The sequence below is a fragment of the Seriola lalandi genome, unplaced genomic scaffold (genome assembly GCF_002814215.2).
Source record: "Seriola lalandi dorsalis isolate HSWRI2012SDOR001 ecotype SW California unplaced genomic scaffold, Sedor1 jcf7180002054769, whole genome shotgun sequence".
Classification (NCBI taxonomy): domain Eukaryota; kingdom Metazoa; phylum Chordata; class Actinopteri; order Carangiformes; family Carangidae; genus Seriola; species Seriola lalandi.
The window spans coordinates 115524-133151 of NW_019525322.1; the positions used below are offsets into that span (position 1 = coordinate 115524).

General features: G+C 41.3%; 1 protein-coding gene across 1 annotated transcript in view; it reads left to right on the forward strand.

Annotated features, from left to right (window-relative positions):
- LOC111669079 (contactin-associated protein-like 4) overlaps positions 1-16195 on the forward strand; it is a 57526-nt gene extending 41331 nt beyond the window's left edge. The window contains exons 15-24 of the mRNA XM_087179029.1: positions 77-204; positions 432-602; positions 2699-2917; positions 4866-5105; positions 7418-7648; positions 9248-9381; positions 9892-9979; positions 11358-11573; positions 13088-13159; positions 14917-16195. Of these exons, the coding sequence (XP_087035155.1) occupies positions 77-204; positions 432-602; positions 2699-2917; positions 4866-5105; positions 7418-7648; positions 9248-9381; positions 9892-9979; positions 11358-11573; positions 13088-13159; positions 14917-15113 (1696 nt within the window). The 3' untranslated portion in view covers positions 15114-16195. The remainder of the gene's footprint in view (positions 1-76; positions 205-431; positions 603-2698; positions 2918-4865; positions 5106-7417; positions 7649-9247; positions 9382-9891; positions 9980-11357; positions 11574-13087; positions 13160-14916) is intronic.
- Positions 16196-17628: the final 1433 nt, after the last annotated feature.

A 17628-nucleotide genomic window follows, 5' to 3' on the forward strand; every position in this document is an offset into this window, starting at 1 on the left:
TCCTGTTTTTCTTCCTCTCATGCTCTCAATTATACTTGCCACCCCCACCCCTCTCCGTCCTCTCCCCACCATCCAGGACTAATGACACCGGCCTGTTGACCCACAAAGAAAACCTCCCTGTCAGATCTCTGGTGCTGGGTGATGTTCAGAGGCCTGGCTCAGAGAGCGCCTACAGGGTAGGACCCCTCCGTTGCCATGGAGACAGTAAGTCCAGTCCAGAGCCATCAATGTCACCTTGTACATGTGTTTTAAAATGAAGGGTTGTTGTGTGTCAGGTCTCTGTACAATACTGGTCAAATATCAGCAGCATTTAAATGATGGATCGTAGTGTAGTAAAAAGCTGAACTGCAAACTCATTCCTTCTTCTAATCTAATTTTTTTTTTTTAATTTTAAAACTGGGTCGAAAAGGTTTTTCTTAATTTATTTACAGAAAATGTCTGGAACGCTGCGTTTTTTGACAAGGAGACATCGTACCTCCACTTTCCCACATTCCACGGAGAGCTGAGCGCAGACATTTCCTTCCTCTTTAAAACCACCTCATCCTCTGGCGTCTTCCTGGAAAACCTGGGCATCAAAGACTTCATTCGGATCGAACTCAGCTGTAAGTAAAGCCTTTCAAGTCCGGAGTCTAATCCGGACTGCACTTAAATGTGGGTACAACCTGAGCAGGAGGGACCATCCTGGTAGCTAAAGTTTCATGTGGACTGAACTCAGCTGGGGGTGATGGACCTGCATGGAGCTCAACCTCAGGTCCTCTAAACCCTAAAAAAAAATTCTTCTCCTGCAACCCCACCATTTATTTTTCCTCCTCTGGGAAATCACTGCAGTGTCATTGTTCCAGCCCGCTGCAGTACATTTCCTTTATAACCACCAGAGTTTATAGTTCTCTGTATCATTGTATTGCACTGGTGTTGAAATAGCATTGTACTGGAACACTTCATCGTCTTTCACATAGTGTGTGCTGCTGTAGCTGTCTCTCAGCTCTTGATAAAGTGTTGTATGATTTTACGTTACTTATTAAAATTAATCTACCATCGTAGCTGGTCTTGATAGAAACAGAAGTACAGGTAACTCTTTATGACAGACTATATAATATATCCACACTATGAACTAGGTTTAACGTTGAAGCCGGCCATCTGATCTCTTTCCTGGAACCGCTGGAACCATTTTTTTTTTTTTTTGTCAGTAATATATAGTACGAAACTGCAGCTTTTAGACTGACAGTGCAAAATGAGGACAGTCACACCATCACTCCTGTCACACCGCTGCCACAGCAATACCTTTCCTTCCTTCTGCATATGCACACGGATAAGAAGTCAGAAACTCAGTTTATGATCAAACAAACACCACTCACTTCCCTAATCTAATTAAGTGTGTTTTTGTGTTTATAAATACTTAAAAATATTAGATAGTATTTATTCACCAATGATTGAATGTGCGTGTGTGGATCTTTCATGTTTTGGGGATGCCACATTAAAATTCCACATGAATTTACTGAAAAGCATCAGACATCTGAGTTTTCCACCAACATGAAAAGGCAACAAGCCTTCGTGGCTTGGAGACTGTTAAACAGTCTCAAAGCTCCACACTTACAGTAATTGTAACCCAGTCCACACGTATCAGGCGATCCATGCACACACATTCAACGATCTGTAAACACACACAAAAAAAGCGTTTTATGCAGAGTAATGTTTTCAATTTGTGGCTCATGAAATCAGTCACCAGTGCTGACACTAATTCTCTCCATCACGATATCGATATCAAAATCGCCTCTTCATCTCTCACCCCAACCAAGGTTGCGATAAACCTGGGTGTCATGTTTCGATGACCAGCTCTCTGCTTTGCTCTATACAACATCGAAAAAATCAGACCTTACCTGACTCAGTACGCCACACAGCTCCTAGTCTAGGCCATGGTTATCTCGCTGGTTGTCACCACTACAGCAGTTTAGATGTCCAGCAATCATTGTTTCTGGTTGCTAGGACAACCGCTCTTTTTAGGGTGACATCCTTGTGAGCTGGTCGATGTCAGTAGTTTGCATCACATTATTTTGGTCAGGATATAGTTCTCAAAGTTCCAGTAAAGCTCATGTGTCAACGTGTCAAGTAGCTGTGTGCGCTCCCTCAGCAGAAATCACTTCATCTTGCTCCCTCCACAGACGGTGAAACTCTCACAGGGAATAAGAGCTTCAGAGTGGTCCTCGGTCAAAGGCTAACAAGTGAAAAACAGGCGACGAGAGAGCGTTTGCGAATTTAAAAGGCTCTTTATAGTCTGGATATTAATGAGAAAGCCTCACAGGTTCAGCATGAGCTCAACAGGCCGATGTGCTTTGTTGGCACCAATTTCTGTCATGCAAATAGGGCGACATCATTAGCGATTTTACTTGAAAGTGCATTTCATGTAAAATCACTCTTCTCTTTTTTTCTACATTTCTTTTAATGTATGGAATTAAAAGCTGAATTTTTTGCTTTAAAAATGCAGATACACTCTAAGAAATGTTCTTGTGCATTACATATATACCTAAGCACACCTTTGTATGTGTGTTTGTGTGTCTGAGCACTGGCCAACACCTGGTCTGTCTACAGGTGGAACAAGTTGATAGGCTGCAGGGAGACAGGAACACTGGGTGGTAAAAAAAAGGGATGTTGCTCAATATTTACAGTAAGACTTGATTTTCTTTTTCCTTCCCTGACGCAGCCTCTACTGAGGTCCTCTTCTCCTTCGACGTGGGTAACGGCCCGTTGGAGGTCGGCGTGAAGGCCGGCTTCCCGCTGAACGACAACAGGTGGCATCGCATTCGAGCCGAGCGCAACGTTAAAGAGGCGTCGCTTCGCCTCGACGAGCTCCCTGCCGCCACGCAGGAGGCTCCTGCTGACGGGCACATCCACCTGCAGCTCAACAGCCAGTTATTCATAGGTTAGTGTGAATGTGTGTGTGTTTCTGTTTGAAATGCAAAGCTGCCTTTTTAATTCCTCAACATGGACAAAAACAATATTCAGACAAGGCCTTTGTTCTTACTGTCATTATTTTTCTTCAGCAGCTCTGGACACATCTTCCAGAGCCCCATGTAACAATACTCTCTGTTTTTCCCCTCCTCTCACTCTGTTTCTTTTACTCACGTAGTGTCCCTCTCTTTTTCACACACCCACACCATAATACAAAACGACTCTGTGCTCGTACGGTACATTTCACTTACCCCAGGGAGACTGGGTGATTTTACATCTTGTCACAGAATCCAAACCCTTGAGCAACACTCCCCACTATAGCACTGCTTCCCATCCTGGCTCATGGTGTACAGGGAACATATTGCAGTCTGGTTATTGAAACTGACACATTTAAGTTACTTTAATGAGCCTATATTCTTGTTATTTAGGCCGAGGTTTTGGAACTAATACTATATGACCTAAAAGACTGGGATAAAATCACCACAAATTGTTATAAATATCCTCAGGACAATGATTTGCACTGGTCAGTTTCCTTGCAATATCCTTGCTACAGTGTTTGAATCCAGTCCATTACTTAAGGTAGTCGGCTAGTGACAGCTCCTGATGAAACTCTGGGTCCTGATATGAACCTCATCAGCTGGGCAGTCCTGGAAAGCTGTTTATCTCATCATAGCAGTCTTGAGGTAGCCAGTTTGGCATGCTGAGACAATTATAAGTAGCAGAGCCTGAACTCTGAGGACAGTTGGAGGTTGTAATCCGAGAAGTCGGAAAACAATAACTTCTGGAGTTTAAATTCTGCCGGTGAAGGAAAGAAAAAAAACTGTTTTCCTGTCACAGTCAGCCAGTCGGGCAGGACAAGCAGACTGTCAGAGAGACTGACAGCTCGCCAACTTTCCAGATATCAACAATCAGCATGGTGCTCAGCTGGCAGACAGACAGCTAGTAAAAAGTCAACTCCTTGAATTTTTCACCTGCCAGTTTGTGTTTCAATGCGTTTCATCACCTCATGATTGAAAAAGATTCAGTATGCGTGTGGTTACAAATCATTGTTTCTGGAGGTTCAAAGGTTGCTCAGCTGTTAATAATAAAATCAAATACATATATGAAATCAATCTGCATCACCATGCAACAATAATGGATCTTAAAGAAAATTATGCAGACTTGATGTTCACTGTGATAGATGCACAACATAATGACAGTTTCAAGATTGATTTTCATACCTTCAGAACTGAATGGAAACTGTAGCAAAGATACATTAAAGAATATTGCACTGCTATGCTTCTGTAATGACATGCTATAACCCGCACCTAAAAGAACATTAGCAAGGGTTTAATAATAGTTATGTTGTCCAAAAATTTAAAATGGCTCACACTATTTTCCACCCACTTATCAATTAACCTGTGTGGAGAACATAAAGTGGTGCAGAGGTGTCTTAAACAGCCTTCGATTGTCACAGTTAAGGTACTGAATCGGCAAACTGCACAAAATGTCAGTTACTGGCACTTGAGCTTTCAAAAACTGAGCCTCTGCATGAGATCCTCTGCAGTCAAAATCAGCAGAAAAGCATGATTCAAAGTCACAACAATGTATGTGTACTGTTGATTGATGATGATTATTCCATTAATCAATTAGTTTACTGAGAGAAAATGAATCTGCAACAATTATAGATTCACAGCTTCTTAAATGTGAGGATTTACAGCTTTTCTATGTTTTATATCATTGTCACTTCAGGTTTTGAACTATTGGTCAAGCAATTTTAAGATGTCACCTTATGCATTTTTAACAGCGTTATGTATTACATGATTAATCAGGTAATCAAATGACTATAGATTATGCTGGACTGAACTAGAGATTATATGTGTCACATGCAGGAAAAAGGAAAAGACAGACCAAATGCTGAGTTTTTCCTTTGTCTTCAGGAGGCACGGCCTCCAGGCAGAAAGGCTTTCGGGGTTGTATTCGCTCCCTGCAGCTGAATGGCGTCACTCTGGACCTGGAGGAGAGAGCCAAGATCACCCCCGGGGTTCAGGCGGGATGTCCAGGCCACTGCAGCAGCTACGGCTCCCTGTGCCAGAACCAGGGACGCTGTGTGGAGAGATCCAACAGCTTTTCCTGCAACTGTGGCCCGTCTGCTTACACTGGAGCCTTCTGCGACAGAGGTACACAAGCTTTTCTCACCAATCTCCCTCCAGCGCCTGGGGCCATCATAGCGCCACACTGCAGAATTAGCTTTTATGCAAATAATGACTAAATGAGAAACAGGATGACTGAAGACATAGTCAGCCTAAAAAGATTGTTATGGTGTTTTCAATTCAGAAACATTCTGATAAAGCCGATTCTGTCTTCAGCTCTTTGTGTAGTCAAAGCCATATGAGTGAGATCTCAGTGAACTTTTTAGATCTATTAGTTAGCTAGTGAACCAGCAATGTTAAAATGGAGCTATAGCCGCCAGCTAGCTTCAGTTAAATGCACACACACTAATTTTTTTTTTTTTTTATTGAACCCCTAAATCCCCAAATGTTGATGTTTTGTAGCTCACCACTGAATTTCAAAACTTCAACGAGACAATCGCCACCCTCCTCTCCTGGCAAGAAACCACGTACGGTGGCAGAGAAAACTTACAAATAGCCCCTTTAATATCCATTTTCTCTCATTCTTAGGTTCCCCTTCAGTAACTTCAAACCTGTCTGGTAGAATATAATCTTTATCACCTTGTTCCAACTCGTCGCTGAGATTTCATTTATGATAAACCTGAGTTCAATTTTCAAACTCAAGATTTGATGTTTTATGTTTGCACGATTCCATTAGACCATCGTTTTATAAAGATCTCCCCAAATTTATCCTGACATTGTTACATTTTAAATAACGCTTTCTGTTGGACCCAAAGGGAGGACAGACAGAGAGAGCTGAGCGGTTTAACAAAGGCTGTTTATTGTAGATTTTATGCTTAAGGCTGGGGCTGGGATCGCTGGAGAGCAGGACAGGCAGTCGAGCAGGGGACTGGAGGAGGAACACAGAGCCGGCTGGATGCTGGATCTCAGGCTGGGGTTCATAGACACAATGAGGAGTTCTGGCAGACAGACAAAGTTGAACCTGGAGCACAGGCAAAGAATAGTTAGGCTGGAGTCAAAAGCAACACCAGGAAAACTTGACCTCAAAACCCTGAGTTTGGCCGTAGTGTGGTACGACACGAGTGGATGGACAATCTGATGAAGAGTGGATTAAGGAGCCGGGGTTTAAATACCGCAGGAGCTTGTTGAGTAGATGAGCTGCTCTGAAGCAAACTGGCATTATGGAGAGGTTCTCATTCATAGACAACACAGAGCTGAGCAAGAATGTGAGTCATTCAGTAGCTTTTCAGCAGCAGTGACTGATGCTCCTAAGCTGCTGTTACAGTGCAGCACCTGAAAGTGGTCTATAAATAAAACACACGCACACTTTGAGATATGAGGAGAGACCATACACGCCAAAAGGAGGTCACGAATAAAGTCGAGTCCAGGTGTACACTGCACCGCCGTGTACTCAACACATGAAATCCTTATTTTACACAGCTGCTAATCATCTTAATCCCGTGGTAAAATAAGTCTTGAGGACGTCTGTGGTTGTCTGATAATTTTGACTCTTTCTACTTTAGGAACAAAATATCAGTCTATTGTCTTTTTTCCAACACTGAAGGAAAACATTAAAGTTAATATACTGCGATGAAGTCTTCCTCAGTATTTAAGAGACATAACTTTCTGTTTCTAATATTTTGGGCTTTTTAAACTGTATGATACTAGAGAGCAAAGATCTGAGTGCAGACTTCTGCTCCTTTTATAATAAGATGTAATCATCCAAATCATCTGTATAGAAACGTAGATGCTGTTATTTTCCCAACTGCTTGGTGTCTTAAAAAGTTTTCTGTAAAGTAACTTGGGCATTATTCCAGACTGTTGTTTTCTAATGCATTGCAAAAATTAGTTTTCTTAAAGACCTCACGCCTACTCGACTTGTTTTTTAAGTCGTCACAGGAAGTCATCATGTCAGCACTGTCATGCAGCCTCATATGTATCCAATAATTAACAGCCCCAGCTGTATTGTCTGTTCGAGATCCACAGTTATATCTGCGACGTAAGTCACAACTCTGGGTCGCAACTGTGTTAGAATTAGCAGCCAGATTTTGTATTTTTCTTTTCACCTGTCAGCTGGTTTTCCTGTGGCTGCCTGTTCACCAATTCACTAATTAGGCATTGTCAGTGTTGTATGAATCACTGCTATAGCCACTGTGAGATTAGCTGTTACTTAGATGCAGTGTGAAGGTATACTGTATATATACTGGATGCCAATTTAAATGCAAATCATACTCTGTTAATGAGTGTATGCACAGGATAAAAGGTTAATGGGCCTTAGTTTCCAGACAAAATGAAATGGTAAAGAAAATGTCAAAAGGTTGTTTGTTTGTTTTTTAATGTAATTATCTCCCTCCCTGCAGAGGTGTCAGCCATCTTAAAGTCAGGCACCTCCATCACCTACACCGTCAAGGAGCAAGTGATGAACGAGCCGAACAGGAGCTACAGCGCCCTGCCCTCCTCCCTTTACTCTGACATGACCCTGAGAGCAGAAAACATCTCCCTGAGCTTCAGGACCAGCCAGAGTCCTGCTCTGCTGCTCTATGTCGGCTCTTACCACAGAGAGTACCTGGCTCTGCTGCTCAACAAGCATGGTGAGCACTCACATCCTCTTACCTGTATCGTATTTTTAACAAGGAACACTTACTTTTCTCAGTCGAGTGGTCACCAGTAGCCCTTTTCTTCTGCCTGGTACCAGCTCAACTCAACTCGACTCTTTTTGGTTTTCCATCAGGCAAAAAATGGGGGGGGGGGTACTGTCTGCAGCGAAAGAAGTACCTGGTGCCAAAAGCAAGTAGAGTCGAGTGGAGTCGGTACCATGTGGTGGAAAAACACGATATGTTGTGTCTAAGCATCGTCATGAGGTTCATCTCCTCTCTCTCTCTCTCCCTGCATGAAGGAGGCTTTTGTTTCTTGCTCTATTTTAATCTGGAAACGAAGTCCACAGCTTCTGTAACCCTCATCTGCTTCTCTGGACGGCCCTAAATGTCTCAGTAGAGCATCACTATTGAAATCCTTTGAAATGAAAGAAACATTTTCTTGCATTTGAAAACTTTCTTTTTCAAATTAATTTTTTATCCGAGTCTGTGTCGCTTCGTTGTCTGGAAAACATAGACGTGTGTTAATCTGATCTTGTTAACAACGGTTGAAGGGTGAAAATTTCAGCTAAAACTTTTCACCTCCTACAAACTCGCTGACAATCCGTATAGAGTCTGTCAGCTCTGCAGTCATCTCCTGTTACTTGTTAATTGTGGTCACTGTAAGACTGCCTCTCACTTCCCTCTGTCTCCTCTCCTCTAATAAATGTGGTACAAAAGGTAAGTGTTAAAAATAATTAGCAGGGCTGAAGAAAACATGAATAATGCATGATCTGAAAACTTTCTTTCCCTCTCACTCCGTCTGTGTCTCCTGAATACATATAATCTATTCTGTTCAGATTACACTGGCCTCACAAGGATTACATGCGTTCTCAGTTATTATTCAAGATATGCTCATGTGAATTGGTCGTCATCTAAATGGCTTTTTTTTTTTTCAACAGTACAATAGAAAATAAGCTTTCCAGGAAAGCCTTAAGTTCGACTATATCCCTCTCTCCCATGGAACGCCATAAAAATCCTATAAATGATCTTGTTTCTGTGAGGTATTATTGACACTACTTGGCCCTAATTTTCTAAATATTGAATTTTATTTGGTTTATTATTCAGCTGCTGTTGCCCTGGAACATCCAGGCCTCTCTTGATACATATTAATACCCACTAAAATAAATTTCTATTAATGAAGATGATGGGTACAAGGGCAGATTTAGCATAGAAAATATCCGTAGAGCATTTCAGTGGTTCTGATTCTACTGCACATAGTTGGGTGGTTTTTTAAGCAGTTAAGGAAATTGAAATGTTTATTGTAGAAGGTGAAATTGTGAATTTTTAAAACGATTGCATCAATGAAGAATCACAAAAGACTAATGATATTTGATTAATATGTTAGAGTGACAATAGACAGCTTTTTTGTTTTGACTTATCATTCTGAAGTAAATGTAGATTTCACAATGTAATGGCTATAGAACCATCAGCATTTAGATGCCAAAAACCCTACAAGAGGTTGCTTTTGAACATGTTTTCATTTTCATCATGACGTCCTGTTTCTTTCTGTGTTTGAGTGCCAGTGCGATGTTTTGTTGATTTCTGTGTGTTCAGACAAGCTGGAGGTACGGTACAGACTGGACGGCAGCAAAGACACAGAAATCCTGAGGAGCAAAGTGAGGAACCTCGCTAATGGACAGCTACATGCTGTTACTATCAGCAGACTGGCAGACGCTGTCTCTGTGCAGGTAACAAACAAACACACACAGGATATCACACTGTTCTACTCAGTCAGTATTTAAAGCACGAGTCGGCCTGGTGTTCTCAGCAGCTACTTCGTCAGTCAACTTCAGCGACCAGCAGGAGAAGCAACAGGAAGACAGCAGGGACGAGCTGCAGGAATCACCGATAAGTCTGAGCTGCAGTCAAACGTCTCAACACATTTTTTCTCATTTGCTGAAGATAGCACTTCTTCTGCAGTTGGGTTCCCTGTAAGTCAAAGTGTAACCTTGGGGCACCTGATTCAAAGACATGATGTTTGTTTTAGCACAAGTTTTACTTCCTACGCTGATAAAACACACAGCCGTTCCTCTAACTCTGTTTCCATCACAGATGAAACTTCACTGTATTCATGACTTATTAGAAACAAATATCAGGGCGCTGGACACTCAAAAAGCTGTGCAGCATTACTAACATTTTCCTGTTGTGTCATCAGTTGTATGTTTTGAGGAATTTACCCACCAGTGATTTTCTTTCAGATCGACCAGAACACCAAAGAGGACTTCAACCTGACATCTGATGTAGAATTCAATGGCATCAGGTCCCTGGTTCTTGGCAGAGTGCACGGTAAGTGAGACGGCTTCAAAAACCCAGACGAGGCCTTTCAAGCTGCAGAGCACTCAGACTCATTTCAGAGATTTTCTACTTTGTATGCTGTTGTACAGGATGCAGCAGGTAAAGAACAAAGACAGAAATGAATATAAATGTCTGTCACTAAGATGGGAATTTATCACCTGTTAACACGAGAAATGCAACAGTATGATTCTGTTTTAACTAAGAAAATCACAGTTCGACACATTCCTGACTGGAGATTCAGACACCAACTACCCAGAGTCAAATTTTACATTAACTGTATCAGTAGGGTGTAAACATCTCTTATCGTGTTAATCATCATGATGGAAACAACAGAATTGAAATCAATGCTTCAAAGAAGACAGTAAAGCACCGTTAGCACTGTCTGACCTGTTGGCAAAGCAGCTTAATAACACACAGTTCCAGTTTTATGAAGCTACTTAAAGACTGACAGACCGACAGAACCGTGCCACCAGCAGGTGTTACCGTACTTCACTTGCACCAGTACTTTAGGGCGCTACGCTACAAAGCCTCTACTTAACCGCTAATGCAGGAGTTCAACATTAAGGACACTGCTCATAATATTACAGCATGTACTGTAGTATTCACAACACAATCTAATGTGCCAATTATTCCCCTGGTGGTAACTTGGCAAGAAGGCTTTCCCTTTGTTATTTGCTCCTGTGATTGTTCACAGTGTGTACACAACAACTTTCCAAACAGAGTACTCATTCCTCTTGGGAGGTTAAGGCTGCTTCGATGGCATTGCAGTATTACCTGGTCTGGAGAGCTGTAGCAGTACAGTGCACAATGCTTTCTACTTCCATGTGGGTTTGTCGCAGTATTGAACAATAAAGTTTGGTTAAACACGGACAAAAATATACCTCAGGTGCTCCGATAAAATGTTTGGAGACTGGAGGATTCGGCTTCTGCATCGATTGAAATTCAACTAAAACAGCATGAACGACGATTCTACCAAAATACATCTGCTGCTGTCTTCTGTCTGTGCGGTGTGACTGTTAAACAGATCAGACGTGTAACAGAGACACGGCAGCGCTGTAATTTGCTTTGTCATGACCTAGTTATGTTCGCCTAGAATCGTGCCCTCAGAGACGGACTAAGAAATAGGTTGCTAATAAGATGAGTGGCTGTGGGACCTCCTGACCCAGGTGTAGTGCCGGTGCAGCAATCCCACTATAAAAAGTCACGCTTGTCCTCATCAGCACGCTTTGACTGAACCAGTGATATGAGGGTTTTAAGGTAAAATCACACGTTTCATGTGATACATATTACAACCAGGGAAAGTGTGTGTTATCGTTCCAAAGATTTAAAGGTCTACTGCTAAAATAGTGCTGTGTCTCTTTCTCTCCAGACTCCGGTGAGCTGGATCCAGACCTGGCTCGGCTCACCTCTCTGGGTTTCACAGGCTGCCTGTCCGCTGTCCTCTTTAACTCCATCAGCCCTCTGAAAGCCGCTCTGCTCCACCCAGACACCAGCCCTGTGGTTGTCACCGGCCCACTGGTCCAGTCCGTTTGTGGCTCCACTTCAACCAATCCCTATGCAGCAGAAACCACACATCACCAATCAGGTCAGAGGGACATTGTGTTTTTATCTTGGACTCCATTCACACTTGTCATTGCGAGAATCCACATGCTATTTAATAATGTCTCTGTCGGCCTGATCACAAATCTGACTGTAATCCGTCTACAGGCAAACTGGGGTAAGCCCAAAGTTCAGGGTGCACCTGACGCTGTTTGGTAACTGCCAAAAACCCCACAAGAAGAATAAATCATGCACTCTTACAGTGAGCTACAATTAGCTCTTATAGTTGTACATGTTAAGCCAGCTTTTACTGTAACTAGCTTTGCGTACTAGCTTACTGAGCAAAATACAAAGGTAATAGTACTAGGGGTCTTCCCATATGTTATATTTTCATGTTGAAAAGTGGAAAAAAAAAATATTCATTGCTACAAAAGTCTCAAAGCAACTTCTCAAATGTCAGTCAACTGCTGCTGGGAAACGCTCACCCTGTGGATTAAGGACTCTGTTTACTCTTTTGAAAAATCTGCACAATAGCTCCATTATTGTCATAGTTTATATTTGCATTCACAAAAAACAGTTCAGGACATCTCAACACTCAGTTTGTCAGGCTCAGCTCTCAACTGTCAGACACTTCAGTCAGGCTTTAGTTTGTTTTGTTTTGGGTTTTTGTTGTCGTGTCTCTCATGGAGAGCTGTCCTCCGTTAGACGGACCATAACGGTGGTTTCGCATGTTTGGCCCATCGGCTGAACTGGTTTCATGAATGCTGCACGTTGAGGCAGGTTTCATGTCTCTGCACATTCTTGTTCACAATGGAGGACTGAACGACGAACAAATGGTTGACAATAATGTAAAATGTACAGATGTGTAGTTCATGGTCTAAAGCTTAGACGGCCTTTTAAACTCCTGTTTGATTCATTATTTAAACCTGTTTCCGCTCAGCTTCTAACTTTATCAAAACGTTGGATTTTCTGATGTAAGATGGCAGCCAATGAGTTCTTCATGTTTCATAATGAGCTCATAGACACTATAGACTCATACTACAGGTGTAAATTAGAGCACCCCTTTTCTCCGGAGGCTGAAATTAATAAATGTTATTGAGGTTACTGTATCGACTGCTGTCCAGCCCTCTGTGATGGGACCTTCTTGTTCCTAATAATGTAACAACACCAGGTTAACGGCCACTAGATGAAGCAATTGACTCAGACCTGGAAAGGGTTTCCTTCGCTATATCTTTCCCCTGTGGTCAGTCGTACGGATAATAGTGAAACGTACTGTGGTTTCCAATATGCCTTATCTGCTCTGACTGATGGTCTGACTGTATGTGATGATTCCTGTTTCCCTGCACATTTCCTGCGCTGAGCGTCTCTGTGTAGAATCTCCGTTTCTATTTTTCATGTCACGGATGACCTCCCTGCTCCCCTCCTTTTTTCTTTTAGTCTCTTTTAGTTTGACTTCATTTCTTCTATTTGTTCCTCACTCTTTTTATTCCCCTGTTATCCTCCTTCCAAACGTGTCCTCATATCTTTCCTGCCTATTTCCTCTGTCTCTCTGCGCTGCAGGCCAGGCTGGATCAGTGGGAACGGGTCAGCCTTTGGTCAACGCCATCAGGAGTGACTCGGCTCTAATTGGAGGTACTGTAACTGCAACATGTCTCACTGTCACTCTGCCATTATCATCAATCATGAGACAGAAATTCTCTGTATATCAAGCTGTGACAATGTGATGTACAAGAGTTTAAGATACTTGAAAACTTTGAATTCTTTTCTTTTAAGACGTGACACTGAATTGTATACTGCGTAAATGAAAGCTTGACAAAACCTTGAGTGTCTTAGTACACAAAGTAAAACACAACTAATTATAATACAAATGACTTTATACTGCACGTACAACTAGTGGCCATTTTTTTATTGGCTGACATTGGTGCAGAGACCTTCTAATAAATGAAAATGCCCCGGGAGCCTGGAGAAAATGAGCAGACAGCAGCACTAATGATGAAGCAAAAGCAATCTAATGTTTTCTCGTGCCTCTTTGGCCTCTTACCAGTTGTTTTTTAAGCAGGAGTTTTTTTTTTTCATAATGTTTCGTCTCTATTTTGGGTTCTTCAATTCAATTCTGTCCCCTTTGAAAACGAGGCTTGTAAAGTCACAGAGCTGTGTAATCTGCTGCCTGCATCCTAAAATATCTATACATTTCAAAATGTACCACAACCAACACACAGATTTCACACTTTCTGTTCCTGACACATCTGTTTGAGCTTACGTCACACCCTGATACAGTTTGTATGTAGAGCTAAATACAGCTGCAGGAAGTGCACAACACAGTCCATCACCTGTGTTACGAAAGCTCACTTCAAAATAAAACGCTACTTTTGTTATGTTACGGTCAGGGGTGTTCGATATGCAAAAGAAAATCATATATTTTGGCAGATTTTCATTTTCACTAAAATATATTTATTGATAATATAAAGATGATGATGATGATGTGATTTTTATTGGGGCTTGTACCAAACAACATGTACATATGTGGAGAATATGATTTGTATCTCTTTAGCACCACAATGCTTCATTTATGGCGAGTTGTGATGCATTTTATCCTGCGATTTGAATATTGCACTTGGCCATATTGTGATTTTGATAATATTTTGATTAACTGTTCAGCCCAAGAAGAGAAGTGTATTCTCTCATATCAACAGTGACGTAACCTTCACCGCATGAGGCGGATTTTATTTTGAAGAACATCGTCTTTTTTCACTTCTGTTTCTGTACAATAAAAAAGTGAAGTCTGTAAAACCAGTAAATGTCAGCTGTTGATGTGTCCTCTGTCTCAATACAGTGGCAGTCTCAACATTTTGCTCCACAAAGTCGTTAATGTCTAGATGAAACTTTTTTTTTTAATTTTTAATTTTTTTTTTTTACCTTGAAGGTAAAACGAACGCAGCAGCGTACACAGAGATCTGCTGCAGTCAGTATGAGAGCGTTTGTCTGGCAGCGATACAATTACAGACTTTGATTAGTTTCGCAAAGAAGAAAGTGGAAAAAGCTTTAAAAGTGTCCAGATGTGTGAAGCTGATACGTACCTAAATATGCAGACTCAGGGCTGTAATTACTGTCAACGCTTCCTCTTCTAAATATTGACAAGGAGGGGTAAACGCTTATTAAATCAATTGTGTTGTGTTTCGTATTTTTACTTAGTTTTGTAGATTTTTTTCTCTCTGTGAAGAAAGAGTCTTTTATCTGTCAAAGACGGATCAGTACATTTACAGTGACAGGTTTGAATCATTGTATTTATTCTACCGGCCTGTTCTTGCTTTTTAAAGTGGACTTCCCTGACATAGATCTAAACTGTGAGTAAGGAAGGCTGTAACTTTTTCCATTTCTCTGCTTCACAGGTGTGATAGCGGTGGTGATCTTTGTGACCGTGTCTGCATTAGCCGTAATGGCCCGATTCCTCTACAGGAGGAAAGGGTTGTGTCAGAGCCAGGAAATAAAAACAGTGAAACCTGAAGACAGCCCCGAGCTGCCGTTCAGCAGCCAGAGCAGCTCGCACAACGGTCCGAGCGAGAGCCAGAAGGAATATTTTATTTAGGTGGAGGTTTGACCCGCTGCTGACCTGGAGGTGTTGGGGCTGAGGAGACGGAGACAGTGATGCCTTGTCAAGCCTCAGTGCTTTACACTAAAAGAGTGTAGAGAGAGACTGAGCCCGAGCAACAAGAGCTCAACAAGACGGGAAGATACAAACAGAATGACGCACTCATGATCTGTCGTCTTTGCTTTGGTTTTGTTTTTGTTTCTGTGGTTGTATTTTTGTAAAGACTGTACATAGATGCACAAAAACAAAGTGTTGAATTTATAATGTGTGGATACTGTCAGTAGAGCAATTGTAAATATCTAATGATGTAAATCTTAAAATTATGACTTTATATCAATCAGTCTCTTTTTCTGTTCTGTTGAGATGTTTCAAATTATTAAGTGAGCAACTGTATTTTTCATGGAGTCGGTAAATTAAATGCGTTAATGGGTTAAATGCATTTTCTGACGTGGATAATGTGTTTGCTGTTGTTGGTGAGTGAGGCAAGTATTCATATATATATATATATATTCTTCTTCCTTTGGCCATCTACTGAATGAACTGTGGGCGATCAAGATGTATCTATTTACATTGAACATTTCTCCTTTCATTCTCTGAAAAAGTTTCGCTTTTATTTATTTTTATATCCTTTGTTTGGTTTCTGGTTTTGGTAGAGAGACAGATACAGTTAGGACAACAAAATATTCCAGCCTTTTTGTTCCCACCATCGGTCCGAGAAAAACATTTTATCTTTTAAAAACTCACGTCTTTGTCTGAAAAGGCAGAGAAGTAAAACAAGTTGGAAATTGCAATGAAAATCATGTATCAGCTGATGGAGAGCAAAGCAAAGCATTTCACAGAAAGTGGCCAAACTCATGAAGAAGAGCTGGATAAAAGCAAGTGATAAAATCCAACAGATGTTTGTTTTCTCTTCAGGCGCTACACGACCTCTGACCTACGACAACACAATGATCTTCACAGTGCTGGAGATTTACTGTAATGTCAATGAGTTTGAGTGATCTGCTGTTGGATCTTAATTTGTACAGATATTTTAGTAACAAACACACTTCTGTTCAGTGAAAATTAAATGATTGATCTTTTTTCTGGAGTGGTTTTATCTTTCCTCTTAGCTAAATTACAATCATGCATTTTTATTGCGCTATTAACTGTTCTGTTCTATTATACATAATTTTCTATCACTCACTCCAACGGCTTCCATTGTGAAAACAGTGGTGATTGTCAAATGGTACAAAGTAGAGTTGAATTAATGAACATGAGATTTTCAGTTTGATCAATGAACACCCTTTAGCTCATTTAAAAAGCAACTTCATTTGAGGTTTAGAAACCTAATGTCTGAATTAATTATTTCTCTGTTACATGAAGCCGAAACAACAATTTTAATTACCATACATTTGGCACTTTAAAAGTTGCTGGTGGATGGGTCTTTTCTTCACTGTGTGGCATTTCTGATGGATATTAATATGCATCTGTCTGCAGAGGGGGAGATAACTTCTCTGTGCTGCTTTGTGAAGCGTTCAGGTGCTGGAGATGTCAAGCTAATTCCTGTCAAAAGACTCACCTAGCCTCTCTCCGAGCTGAAACGATAACACACAGACACAGCTTTGATATGTGATGGCCCATCCGCCCTCCTTTTACACACACAGAAACACACACACACACACACACACAACAGGACTCTGATGATCCAGATGACAGCAGCTGGGTGGTTGTCAGCAGGTATTATTTACAGAGAGGGATTCTTCCGTGCACCTAATAACACCTCATTAGGGAGAACGACAAGAGGACTTGTTGTAATGACACACGCTGCAGCGCCAAGAGGGGAAAACAATTCAGATCATAAGTCAAGATCATCCTCACCTCACTTATCTGAAGTGAAGACAATTATGTGAATATTATGTTCCCCCAACAAAACCTGGATTATGTGACAGCATGCCACCATAAATTATATTATTAAAGTTAGATTATAATGGGGAAAAGTGACACAGAAAATGTGAGCTTCATTTGGGATGAGAAATTGTTCTCATTATAAGGCAATGAAAGAGGCGTGCACAGATTCTCTGAGGCGCAGGGGTGACGAGAGGCACCACTACAGGGTAAGGGAAGAAGTTAAGGTTACATTATTTAGATTTTAGTTTGCATAATGTCAGTCTGAGTTTGGATCAGGGCTCGAATATAGTCCAAATATTAACACTAAATATCAAATGTTACTTTCAATAATAGAACAATAATGATACACTGATTCCAATATATCCATCCATTTTCTTCCACTTAGCTGAGGTCAGGTCGCGTTGGCTGCAGGTCACAAAGTAGTCCAGACGTCCCTCTCCCTAGAAACATTTTCCAGTTCCTGCTGGGGGAACCCGAGGCGTTCCTAGGCCAGATGAGTTATATAATAATTATAATAATAATAATAATAATAATATATAATCTCCCAGATGTGTTCTGGGTCTGACCCAAGGTCTCCTTCCACTTGAACATGCCTGGAGGACCTCCAGTGGAAGCTGCCAAGGAG